The sequence below is a fragment of the Mirounga angustirostris genome, unplaced genomic scaffold (genome assembly GCF_029215605.1).
Source record: "Mirounga angustirostris isolate CCGP_5_RB_7025 unplaced genomic scaffold, mMirAng1.0.hap1 SCAF_10, whole genome shotgun sequence".
Classification (NCBI taxonomy): domain Eukaryota; kingdom Metazoa; phylum Chordata; class Mammalia; order Carnivora; family Phocidae; genus Mirounga; species Mirounga angustirostris.
Genome location: NW_026991718.1, coordinates 4,218,741 through 4,231,144, shown reverse-complemented (window position 1 = coordinate 4,231,144; position 12,404 = coordinate 4,218,741). Strand labels below are relative to the sequence as shown.

The following is a 12,404-nucleotide window of genomic DNA, read 5'->3' as shown; positions in this document are numbered from 1 at the left end:
GCAAGGCTGTTCACAGGGCTGGTGCAGCAGGTGTGAGACAGGAGGGGCGACAGCTGGGCTGGGGGATGGGCTTCACCTATTGGGGCTCAGGAAGAGTTTTGGGGGGCAGTGGCCTGGTCTTGGCCCAGGCTGCCTGAAGCCCCTTCCTCAAAGCCCCAGATCCACTGCTGTGGCCGGCCCTGGATTTCCGTCTGAGCCAGAGCATGTCCTGTTCCCACGGCCCTCCTGGCACAGTCAGGGCTCTTCGGGGGCCCTGGTCAAGGGTTTGCTGAGTGACTGTGTGACCTGACAGTTTGGTCACAGCTCCCAGCTGAGCAGAGGAGCCTGGAGCACGAGGTGCTGCTGCCCCCTGGTGGCTGCAGCCGGGAGGGCGGTCTCAGGCTTGGGGTGCCGATCCCCAAGGCCTCCCCGCCTGGGTTCAGAGCCACTTGGGCCTGCCTCATACAGCTTTCTGTCCCTGTTCCACTTGTCAGATAAGGAGACTGAGGCTCCGAGGAGCACCTGACTTTCTGTGGGCCACACAGTGCCCAGAGGCTGAGGCTGGGCTCCTGATACCCAGGACTCGGAGGCCTTTCGGTAGTGTTGCCCAGTTAAATTTCAGTTTCAGACAACGAATCTCTGTCCCACGCAGAATCTTATATTTTTATTTGCTGAGTCTGGCAGCTCCCCTTGTCAAGCCAGGGAGCTGAGTGTGCACAGTCCCCGGGGGGGGTCAGAAGCTGCAGGGGCCAGGCCACCCCCAGGGCCACTCTGCTCATGACCCTCCCCATTCTAGTCAGCAGAGAGGATGAACAATGGAACGATCCTCCGCTCCCAGAAAGAGCAGCAAGGACGTCTCGGGCGTTTTCCCTCCGGGCACTACATTCCGATGAGCCTCGTTGAGCGTCCCTGACCCTCCCTCGGAACAGCTGCCAGGGAGGGACTCGAGGGACTCGAAAGCCTCGCTTGTAGGGGTCGGCGGCTACGGTGGGGCCCTGTCACTGGTAGGGAGGCAGGGGCTGGGTGTGCGCAGCTCCAGGCGCCCACTGGCCGGGGCTCAAAGCCACGGGTGCTGCTGCCGGCCCGAGTGGGAAGGAGACCGAGGGAGAGCAAGGGCCCGGAGCCACGTCCCCGGCCACGTTCCCGCCACGGCTCTTTTTCTTCAGTGAGTGACCGGGACCACAGACTGGCCAGGGAAGCGGACACCTCCTTCCTCTTAGGTCCTCCCGACTCACTGGCTCCCTTAGACGAGTCACTTGGCCTCTCTGGCTTCAAGCTCAGCAACGTCTGTGTAGGCTAGGAGCGCCAAGTGGACGTGGGAGCCACGTGGCCTGCCTCTGCCCACCGCCGTGCCATCGGACGCCCGCAATTCATTTCGGAGCCTCTCTCCTCGCTTGGGAGGCTCGTGGTCTCTGTAGTAAGATCAGTGATGCGGACACACGCAGAAGGTGCTGTGCAGCCTCCTCGGGCCCCGATGCTCCCCCCACCCGGGCGTCGGTTCTTCCCAAAAGGCCCCGTGCACACGGGAATGCGCGTACACACACGTGCACACACACACAGTGCACGACACGCTGCTCCTCACCCTGCTCGTCCGCACTGTGGCTGGGAGGCGGGCCCCACGAGCTCCTGCCGGTGCGAGCAGCCGCGGCCCCGGCCCTCTGTCATCTTGCCTGTCCCTCTCAGTGGACACGTGGCGTGTTTCCAACGTGTGCTGTGAACAGTGCAGTGAAGAGCCTGTGAGGGGGTTTCTGTCAGGAAATCCTTACACGGCTGCGTCAGTTTGGGTTGTGGTTTTGCCCAGTGGCCTCCGAAGAGATCACCCCCCCAGTTCCCTTCCCGTCTAGCGTGAGCACGTCTGCTTAGCCAGCGGCCGAGGCAACCCCTCCGTCTGCCCACCTGACATGGGGTAGTCTGTTTTCATGTGCGTTTCTCGAGTTTGGAAGTCTCACACTCGGACTTTTCTGTAAATCCATGTTTGTGACTTGTCTACTTTCTATTATATTGTCCTTTTATTGACCGGAGCCTTCCGATATTTAGAAAGTCAGCCCTGGGCTCATGTGGTTGTTTGTCCCTTACCTTTTTGACTTCAAATGTGTTAATTTTGTGTCTGCTCTGTTACAACTCTCACCTCCGATGGACTATGTAAGGAGTTGGGGAGGCTCTTCTTGCACTTTCCAGGCACTGGCCCAGTTTCCCCACACTACCCCATCTCTGGAGTGTGGGGTGGGCCCTACGATCCGTATTCAGAAGATGCTCCCCCGAGTGAACTGAATGCAGGCTGAGACCACTGCCTTCATCTTGGACCAACAGCTTGAGAGCTCTGGGTCCCTTCCCATGGGGGGCCTATCTGGAGTCTCCAGCACATTCAGAGGAAAATTCACCCGCTGCCCAGAGCCATAGTCACTTCACACTCTAAGTCTGGAAGTGTCCGGTTTCTGTGAATGACTAGACAGTGCCATTTCTTTTTTTTTTTGAGAGCGAGCGAGCTCACACTCAAGTGTGGGGTGGAGCAGAGGGAGAGGGAGAAGCAGACTCCCCGTGCTGAGCCCGACGTGGCGCTCGATCTCACGACCCCAAGATCATGACCTGAGCTGAGATCAAGAGTCAGACGCTCAACCAACCAGCCACGCAGGTGCCCCTAGGCAGTGCCATCTTTCACCACATGGCAATAGGTAACTGCACACGGCAACCTAGGACCTGGAGGGTCTTGGAGGAGTGTTGACACATATCCAGCATCTGAGATCTCCATCCTCTTTGGCTAAACTCACTTGCCCACTCCCAGGTGTAAGGACCAGAGGTGGCCATTTGGCCCAGCCAGGCCACATTACCCTCCAGACCCAAATGTGGCCCTGGCAGAGCCCAGAAACTCTGGGCGCTTACAAGCAATTTAAGCAGACTGTCGGGAGTGAGGCTGAGGCTGAGGCTGTTATGTGGGTGGAACAGGACAACCTAGAGCTGTTTCTGTCCCCACTGGCACTGGACAGCTGGGTGGGGACTGGCTGAGAGAAGAGCAGTTTCCAGATCCTTAGCATACTTCGAGTGGAAAGCCCTTTCTCTTTTCCATCCAAGCTCATTGCTGCCACTAGGAGATCTCAAGCCCTTCCTGGTAGAAGGCCTAATTTACCAAGATTCCAGACTTGGTGACTAGCTCCCATTCCTCAACACCAATTCCTTTCTTTTGAACATCCTGAGGAGTCAGAAAAGGATGTGCTCACAGAAGCGGGACAAACGGTCACTTTAAGAGGTTTTTCCCTCCCCTTGGCCCCCACTCCAGTCAGAACTATTTTGTTTGTAGCTCCTGATGAATGTATGTACGTATGGCAACTAAATCCACATTCTCAGGTCTAGGAAGGGAGAGCAGAGCTGCGGACATGCCCAGCCCGTGTCTGGCTGAGCAGCCAAGGAAGAGGGGGGACTGTGCAACCACAACAATGCAGTGTCCATGTGGAACTTGGGTCTTGGGGGGCGGGGGGACGGTGGCTTTTTAGAGAACAGGTCATTCCCCTCAAATCCTTTAGTAAATGTACTCATACAGCCCTAGCTGGAGGACCTGGCTTCACTTACTCCCCGAGATGAAAGGAGCTGCAGTACTCCCTCCCATCCGGACTCTGGTCTTCCCATGGCCCCCTGCTGGAGCCGGTGAGACAATGCTGCTCAATGACAGCGGGGACTAGTGGCATCCTAGGGCTACGTCTGGCTTTTGCACGGCCTTCCTTCCCCACGTATGGCTACTGCACGATTCGACATTCTCATCTTGGGGGTTACGCTGTATGAGAGCCTGATGTCCTTTTCGGGGGCGGTAGGGGTACGAGTTGAGTAAAAGAACATAAAAGGCCAGTGGTCAAGGTCAAAGAAGGTAGAGATCTACAAGACAGGATAATTGTTGAATTTATTAAAGTAAGTGCCAAATGTTGTACCACATTCCTAACCTGCAGCTCTGCAACTTGTCCCCGGAGAGAAGACAAGTGGGAAGGGAACATGGGTCCCGCAGGCAGCGCTCGGGGGGCTTCTGGGGCCTTCCCGGGGCACAGCCCTGACACAAGGCAGTTAGCAAAGGGCTCTAGGCGCTCCTTCACAGCCACTTCTGGGGACATTCGGGGCGGGCCGAGCTGTGTCAGCAGCAGAGGGGACGGCCTGCCTCACCCACGCTTTTCCTTCTCCCTACATGCGGGCTAAATCCACTGTTCTCTGTGAGGATCCACAGCAAACTTCATACAAGACTCATGTACTTGAAATAAAAATGCTGAACAGGAAGATGGCATTTCGACAGATTTTCAAAATACTGAAGACCACCAACTCCTAAGTCCTCTGGGACAACTTTCTCAGCAGGTGGGACAAAACATCAATTCCCACTTATAAAACACATTCAAGGTGAGCCGTTTGGAATGGACACATTGTAAAAATTCCCCAATGCCTCATTATTTCAAGATACTTTATTTTTAAAACAGGTCACAACACTAAGCTTCCGGCCCGCCCTGCAGTGTTCAAGCTACAAACGCTTGCTCAGCGGCAGGGGGCGCGCCTTAGTAGCGTGTCTGAAAACTGAATAAAAATCCATATAAAACAAATATGCAAATAGTTTCCATAGGAACACAGATAAGTGACCCCATCTCCTAGTCTTCCATACTGTTGCATCCGTGCCAACCCTACTCAGAGACATTTCAAAACTAGCAAGAATTAAGTTAAACGGTCCCCCCCAAGTCCCCCAATTCCAGCTAAACTCGAAGGTAACAGCTACAGGAGAGGCACCTACACGTTGATGCTGGCGGAGGCACAGGTGGCCGGGGGGCGCTTCAGCCCGCTCTCCCAGGCACAGGACACAGGCAGGGTGCCGACGTCCTGCTCCGCCACTTCGGCCGGGAAGTCGTGGTTCTGGATCTGCTGCATCAGTTGCCTGAGAGACAGAAGGGGCACATTCAGAAACCCTGAGTCCCCAGGACTCGGCAGCTTCATGAGAGTCACTTACTCATGAGCCTATTTACTTCCTCGGCTACTACGTCATCAGGAAGCAGTTCAGTGTATTTCTAAAGCAAGCCTTTCTTCAGGACCACCTTTTCAGTAACAGGGAAAGCACAAGTCATGTGCGCTCATTACAATATTCTATTTATATAGAAATACCCTAGGCTTTTTTTGAAATAGTTACACCTTCATAAAAATCTGAAAACAAATACAGATCAGTATCACCAGAGAATTTTCTTTCCATTTGTATTTCCCAAATCTTCTAAAGCATAGATATATATATATATATATGTATATATATATATATATATATATATATTTTTTTTTTTTTTTTTAAGATTTTACTTATTTGACACAGAGAGAGAGAGAACACAAGCAGGGGGAGTGGGAGAGGGAGAAGCAGGCTTCCCGCCGAGCAGGGAGCCCGATGGCGGGGCTCGATCCCAGGACTCTGGGACCATGACCTGAGCCGAAGGCAGACGCTTAACTGAATGAGCCACACAGACGCCCCTCTAAAGCATATACTCCTAATACAGGCAGAAAACAACTATTTTTAAGAACCTTGTTAGTATTTACATCTAATCTAAACAAGACGATTTCTTATTCAACCAGACAAGAGCCAGCAGAAACCTGCTCTTATCAAACCATGAAATGTGTCGTCACTAACCACGTCGGCCCCGACATCACATAGTAGATAGTCGGCCTCTGGAACCCGTTGAAAGTAGAAGCAGCAGCAACCGTGTAAGCACCCATGTTTTCAAAGACCATCCAATCGCCCACGTGCATCTCGGGCAAGTCGCAGCGCTCGACAATGCGATCCAGGCCGTCACATGTTGGTCCCCATATGCTGGTTGAATAGTACTTCTCATCTGGTTTGGGTCTCTACATTTGAGAGAGAAAAACGTAACCAGTTACCCTGCTTATGACCCCACATCCTCACTGCTGTATATACTACGTTCAGAAGTACCTTCTGCAGAAGGGGCTTCACGTGGGCATGATCATAGAGGATGCAATTAAACGATCCATACACTCCATCGTTCACGTAATACATAAAGGTTTGTTCACTCGACTCATCTTCATCTGGAAAGGCACAGGAGTCTCAATTACCACTTTCTGTACCAACGTACAGCTACGTGTGCAATGATCCATCCTTTTTTTTAAATTTTATTATGTTAATCACCATACATCATTAGTTTTTGATGTAGTGTTCCAGGATTCATTGTTTGCGTGACTCGTCCTTTATACGTACCATCAGAGCCTGTCTGTTCCTTTAATACGAGTTTTTTGGCAATGATGTTCACTGCGAGCGTGAAGGCTGAGGCAACGTAGTATCTGCCGGGCTCCGCTATGATTCGCACCCCCGAGTCGGCCGGGAAGTACTTGTCCAGGGCTGGGTTGATCACACTGGTGATCTACAAGGGACAGACGGGGACAGACGAGGACAGTCATCAAGGGGAACTCACGGCAGAGTGAGAACCAGTGACAGGCTAGAACAAACGTGAGCGCAGGCGTCAGCAGGTGTACTACCGGGCGACGGCAGCGAAACAAAAACCAACCAACTGGCATCTCCCTAAACCCAGCCTGCATATCCCTGTGGTTTCATCTGGATTCCCCTCTGGATACCCCCCATCCTTTATAAGATGTTATGGGTAGGATTCTATCAAACAGTACTATAAATGTATTACTGCTTACTGAGGTATCAAGGAGCCTAAATATTTTAAGCTATCAGATACACGCCAACAGAATAAAACTCTATTCTGCCTATCTCACAAAATTTTAAGAAGAAGGTGGATCTATTCCATAAACTCAACCACCACATAATGGTCCACGTAATAAGATGTCCACTTTAACTTCATAAGTGACTAAGACAATTAAAATGTTCAAAGGAAAAGTACAAAATTTAGAAAACCCCATTGGGGGTAATGATGTACTGAAGTCCACCTGCTCTTTCCTAAAGTAATCAACTATTTCCCACAATTTGGGGGGAAATTGACTCATTGTGGTTTAGAAAACCAAAGCCCATTAAATACAATTTTAGATAGTGCAGAACTCACTGAAAGTATCATACTAAGGCATTTTTATGTTTGTACAATTTCTTTTGTTATTACTTAAAAACACTTAAGTTCTGAACTACACCAAAATGGAACTTGCTAAAATAGCTATGAACATTTTTGTTATAAATTACCTCTTCAAATTTAAGCTTCACATCCTCAGATCCAGGAAAACCACCACCGATATCAAGCAGATACATGCTGAAACCAACCTCAGCCTAGAATCAGGAAAGTTCAGTCAGTCAGTCGAGTAGCCAGATTGGTAACAAGTCATGAAAATGTATGCAGCAGATGGATTTAAGCCTCTGGAATATGGGATGACTTCTGCAGAAGGTTAATTCTAAAACTGAGTCTAGTTACTATCAGCCCTGCTCCCCACCCCCCCGCCCCGGAATTGGGTTTACATATACTCACTCCCATGTCAAAGACACAGCGGGCATCAGAGATGGCTTGCACAAAGGTCTCAGGATCCGTGCAGCCACTTCCCACATGGAAGCTGGGGCAAAGAAAGGAGAATATGCTATTTCTGAAAATTACTATTTACAGTGGGAGAAAAGCCTATAAAACGTGCATTGTCTAGTATCTTAGCCCCTAGGCCACCACCAAGAGCTCACCTGACACCAACGACATCGATATTTAGCTCTCTCGCCCGTTCCAAAAGAAGCCTGCTGATTTTGAGCGTGGCGCCAAATTTAACACTGAGGCGACAGACTGCTTTGGAATCATCGGTGGCAATCCGCAAAACCAACCTAGAAGCAGAAAAATTTTATCAAATTTCCCATGACAGAAGACCACTTAGAGCCATGGTTAGAACAAAAAGAATTCGTGGCTCGGATACCCTGTGATTTGAGTCTCATAAGTTTTGTTTTGTTTTAAGGATTTTTATTTATTTACTTGAGAGAGAACGAGAGAGAACAGAGGGAAAGGGAGAAGCAGACTCTCCCCGAGCAGGGAGGCCAATGCGGGGCTCGATCCCAGGACTCCGGGATCATGACCCGATCCGAAGGTAGACGCTTAACCGACTGAGCCACCCAGGCACCCCAAGAGTCTCCTACAGCTTTATTCATCAAGAGGATTTAAGATTTTCTACTTTGCCTCTGACCCAGCAGACTTTTATACTTTACCAAAGTACAGAAATCTCACAACTATGAACTTGAATTTGACAACGTGCAGATCCCATATGTGACCCTGCCCTGCCCACAAACGGAGGAGTCACTCACTTGGCCTTTGGATGCGCCCTGGCAACTTTCATCAGTTCAACTTCACTATCAAAAGTCATCATCTGGACTCCGTTATTGGCAGCGTACTTAATCTGAGACACTTGTTTGCAAGGATTTGCATAGATAATCCTCTCTGGAGGCACCCCAAGACTTTGTACCAATTGTATCTCAGTCTGAAAAACATGAGAGAGTACGTTATATATAGGAAGCTAATCACTGAAAAAAACAGGAGAACACGGGAGTTCAGTCCCCCCTCTTTCATTACTATATATTGCCCAAGAAACACAACTTTGATGTGCCCAACCAGGGCCATCTGAGATCATCATTTTTGAGTCCTGCTGCTTTTGCTTACCTTGCTGGCACAGTCAAATCCTGTCCCAATGGTAGCAAGGGTCTTCACTATGGTTCTGCTATCATTGCATTTGACTGCATAAAAGGGGGTGACTCGAGGAAGAGCTTTTAACCATCTCAGGTGTTTCTTTAAAATGTCTCCCAGGTCGGCGACATAGAAGGCATCCTTATCATCCTACAGCAAGAGTGGGTGCAGGGAACTCATCAGCAGCCTAATCACACATCCCACATGTAGCCTCCCCTCTCGTTCCCATCAACGAACCCTCCTCTCTTTACCCTGGCCACTGACACGAACATCACTATTATCACTGAGTGATCTGCAGCTAATAAATTCTGAATTCCCTAACAGGACGTGTGAGTTCCATTCCATTTCCTTAAGACCGCACTGAAGTCTCTCACTCATGGGCCCAGCATTTTCAAAGCTGTGCTGTCAGCACCGACTTAAGATACTTACAGAAGACGAAACTTCATTAATTTTTTGGTCCAGAATATCCTTGGCAGTAAAGCCTTCATCGAGGAAATGGCAGTCTAAATCTGCATTACTAAAGCTGTTCATGGTTTCTTGAAGTTCCTCTGAAACGTAACAAACTGCAAACAGGGTGGAGAAATTTCCTCAGAAGCGGGAGCAATACTCAGTAATTCTTTTTCTTTTTTTTTTCTTTTTTAAAGATTTTATTTACTTATTTATTTGAGAAAGACAGTGTGGGGGGGAGGGGGCCAGGGGAAAGGGAGAAGCAGACTCCCCGCTGAGCAGGGAGCCAGATGTGGGGCTAGATCCTGGTAGATCCTGGATGACCTAAGGCAGCTGCTGAACTGACTGAGCCACCCAGGAGCCCCAATACTCAGTAATTCTTTTTTTAAAAAATTTTTTATTGTTATATCACCGTACATTACATCATTAGTTTTTGATATAATACTCAGTAATTCTTAACAACAACCATGAATACTTACATGGAAAACTAAGAGATGGAATTTAAAGAAATTATTGCCAGTTTCTCACAAAGGCAATTCTCTGGAATTCCAAGTCCCGCTGAAGATGCGCGTGCCCTCAGGTGCAGCAGTGGAAATGTTCTGATAAACAGAATTTGCTGGTCCACCTTAGGAGTACATCAAATGGAAAGATCAGGCACTGGCTGTGAGCACACAGGAAGCAGTGCTGCTCAAGTGCTCTCTGTAGATAGCTCACTCGCTGGATTTGGGAATCCCATTATTTCAGGTGTAAGTCACAGGATTCCATAAACCTCTATGCAGTCCAAGGACACTGTAGATTCAACACTAGGCTTTCTCAAAGCAACACACTAAAATTCTGTATGTACTACTATATACCTCAAAATAAGCACTTCAAATATTCATGCTAAAAAACCTACAGAAAGCAGGTTTCAGAATCACTTCATTAAAATGGAAAAATTTTTGTAACGGTCCGTTTCATTTCTTTAGACGCTTAAAACAGCATTTCAGTAATTATTGAAAGGCGCCTTATAAACATCCACCTTCTGTTTTCAGTAAGTCTTACACAGAATTTTTAATAACTAAAGGCTAAACTTACTGAGTGCCCTTAAGTTTCCTAAGAATTTTATGAGCTAATTTTTATGCTATTTTATTTTCATGACATGCATGTATTTTTACAGTGAGCAATCTTCCTATCAACACAGTGTACTACAGCAGCTGTATCTGAGCAGAAATCAGCATTCTTAAACCCGTGTTGCCTGTCATCAAGTCAGTGATTCTGCAAATCTCATCTGTCCTTACACGCACCCTCATCCTTGCTTAGCTATGAACAATAATCATATGGAAATAATTTTTGGCTAACTTTAAGAATAACAAAAGCAAGGAAGCAAACATGAATTACGAATAAGCAAAAATAAAGCTCATAACATTCAGAGCCACTGTCCTTGGTCTTCACGAAATCTGACACTGGTAAATGAGCTATCTTAAAATTACTGATTTTAACCTATTTAACTTCTGCTAGGCAGGACTTTCTTTTTTTCACTGTGCGACCCGCTTCAGTGCCTGCAGCCTATGACAGAGGCCAGGCAATGGTTCGGGGCCACAGTTTGCTCTGGCATGGGACACTATGAGAGGCCCAGGGAGACGAGCCTGCCATAAATCCAAACCCATGCATCGTAGAATTTGTCCTTTGTGGTCGTTGTGTGGTTTTCTTCTTTCTTAAGATTTTATTTATTTTTTAAAATCTCTACACCCAACGTGGGGCTCGAACTTACAACCCCATGATCAAGAGTCGCACGCTCTACCTACTGAGCCAGCCAGGCGCCCCCGGTAGAACTCGTTTCCAGGCTTGATCTAACGTGACTTTCCATCGTCAACCTCCTACATTGCCGAAACCACCTCTAGGGGAAGTCGAGACGAAGGGGACAGCAAACCCATTTGGCTATATAAAATTAACACTTAACTCAGGTTCACGCAGTGACAGACTGGGCTAGTTAGGGTCTTGTTAAAATGCTTTTAGGCAGTGTTCAAGCTTAAACTTGGGAGCTTATTACTTTGAAATATGTTACTATTAAGTATCTTTTAAAGCTTTATTTTAATAACTTACAGTATAGAGAAACTTCACCTTTTAGTGTTCTGTATAGCTAAGTTACTTAAAATGATGCATCAGTGAGCACAAGATAGCACTCTTCTGCTACGAAATTCTTCCCTGCCAATTGGAAAGTATTATACAAGACACAGAGACCAATTTAAACAAACTGAAAAAAAATTTCACAAGTCAACTAAATTATGCCCAATTTTAGCTTCAAATAAAGTCAACACATTCTTGGTCCTCCCCAGACCTTTCTAAGAGGTTCTGCTCCCCACACTCCCCAATTAGTTGGGATTCTCAAACAACCACAATCAGCTTTGTTGGAAAATCTTAAGGGCTGCCTCCTACGTGTAAGTCTGTTCGCCCGAACTGGGATCTCAATATTCTGGGCCTTTCTTAAATCTCTTAAGTCATTCAAAGATTCCTTACACAGACAAGTCCAAGGCACAGTTAATGGAGAATGCATTACCACAGTCACTACAAGGCTACCGCGTATCTTAGCTCTAGCAACGCCGGCGAATTTCCACATCGGGTCATTTCCTCTGTACACGAAAACCAAGAGGAACAAAATTCCAGGACAACGGGGCATCCCGACGAAAGTGAGCTGAGCGATGGGAGCCCGACACCTGCACGGGCTCGCTCCTACGTCTGCACCTGCTGCCGGGCTTGCCACATGGGTTTTAAAAGAGCACCGCGGGCCTTCCCAACAGCTTCCGGCTCAGAATCCCCACCGACGTGGTTCGGAAGGGTGAGCCGCGGTCCCCTCCAGCCCTGGCTGCCCTAAGCCGGCACGATCCGGGGCAGGACGGGCCGCGGCGACGGTGGCCGCCGGGCGCTCGCAGGGTCAGGGAGTTCTTAGTCCCGCTTCACGGGGGAACTCAGGCCCCGGGGGGTGGCCGCTCCCCAGGCTCAGGGGCCCGCGGCCGGCGCGACGACCACGTGTCCCTCGCAGCTCCAGGCGCGGCGTCAGTCCGGGCCCCCGGCCCGCCGCGCAGCGACACGTGGCCGTCCCTCCTCCCGCCTCCCAACCGCCCGGACGCGCCCCCTCTCACCTCAGAGCGCACGGGCGCCGCGGGCCAGCCCCATGGAGATACCGCCCCCGAGCGCAGCGCGCAGGACCGCCGGCCGCCCCGCCGCCCCCGTCAGCCGGCCGCCCGCCGCCTCGCTCCCTCCCGCGGAGGACCGCCGGCCCGAGGTGGCGCCGGAGCTCTGGCAGAGGGGCGGCGGCGGCGGAGGCTGAGGGGACTGACAAAGCCGACGGGCCGCCGCTCCGCTACTTATAGCGCCGCGCGTGTCGTCATGGAG

The 12,404-nt window shown here is 49.7% G+C and overlaps 1 protein-coding gene and 1 non-coding gene across 4 annotated transcripts; both read right to left on the bottom strand.

The window, feature by feature from the left end:
* Positions 1–4,397: 4,397 nt before the first annotated feature.
* Positions 4,398–12,391, bottom strand: ODC1 (ornithine decarboxylase 1). 3 transcript variants are annotated; one of them, XM_045884076.3, is made up of 12 exons: positions 12,152–12,391; positions 9,512–9,657; positions 9,015–9,133; positions 8,562–8,735; positions 8,210–8,382; positions 7,604–7,738; positions 7,404–7,485; positions 7,124–7,207; positions 6,188–6,350; positions 5,906–6,018; positions 5,606–5,820; positions 4,398–4,873 (listed from the first exon to the last, which is right to left on the bottom strand). In XM_045884076.3, exons 3-12 carry the CDS (start codon positions 9,114–9,116, stop codon positions 4,729–4,731), a joined length of 1,386 nt encoding a protein of 461 aa, XP_045740032.1. In that variant the 5' UTR covers positions 9,117–9,133; positions 9,512–9,657; positions 12,152–12,391; the 3' UTR covers positions 4,398–4,728. The 3 variants fall into 3 exon arrangements, with proteins under 3 accessions (XP_045740032.1, XP_045740028.1, XP_045740031.1); XM_045884072.3 differs by having other exon boundaries at positions 9,015–9,148; positions 12,152–12,389; XM_045884075.3 differs by lacking the exon at positions 12,152–12,391 and adding an exon at positions 11,569–12,093 and having other exon boundaries at positions 9,015–9,148.
* On the bottom strand, positions 10,548–10,680 carry LOC123852214 (small nucleolar RNA SNORA42/SNORA80 family). Its single transcript, XR_006792822.1, has one exon. It is a non-coding gene; the product is annotated as a small nucleolar RNA SNORA42/SNORA80 family (small nucleolar RNA).
* Positions 12,392–12,404: the final 13 nt, after the last annotated feature.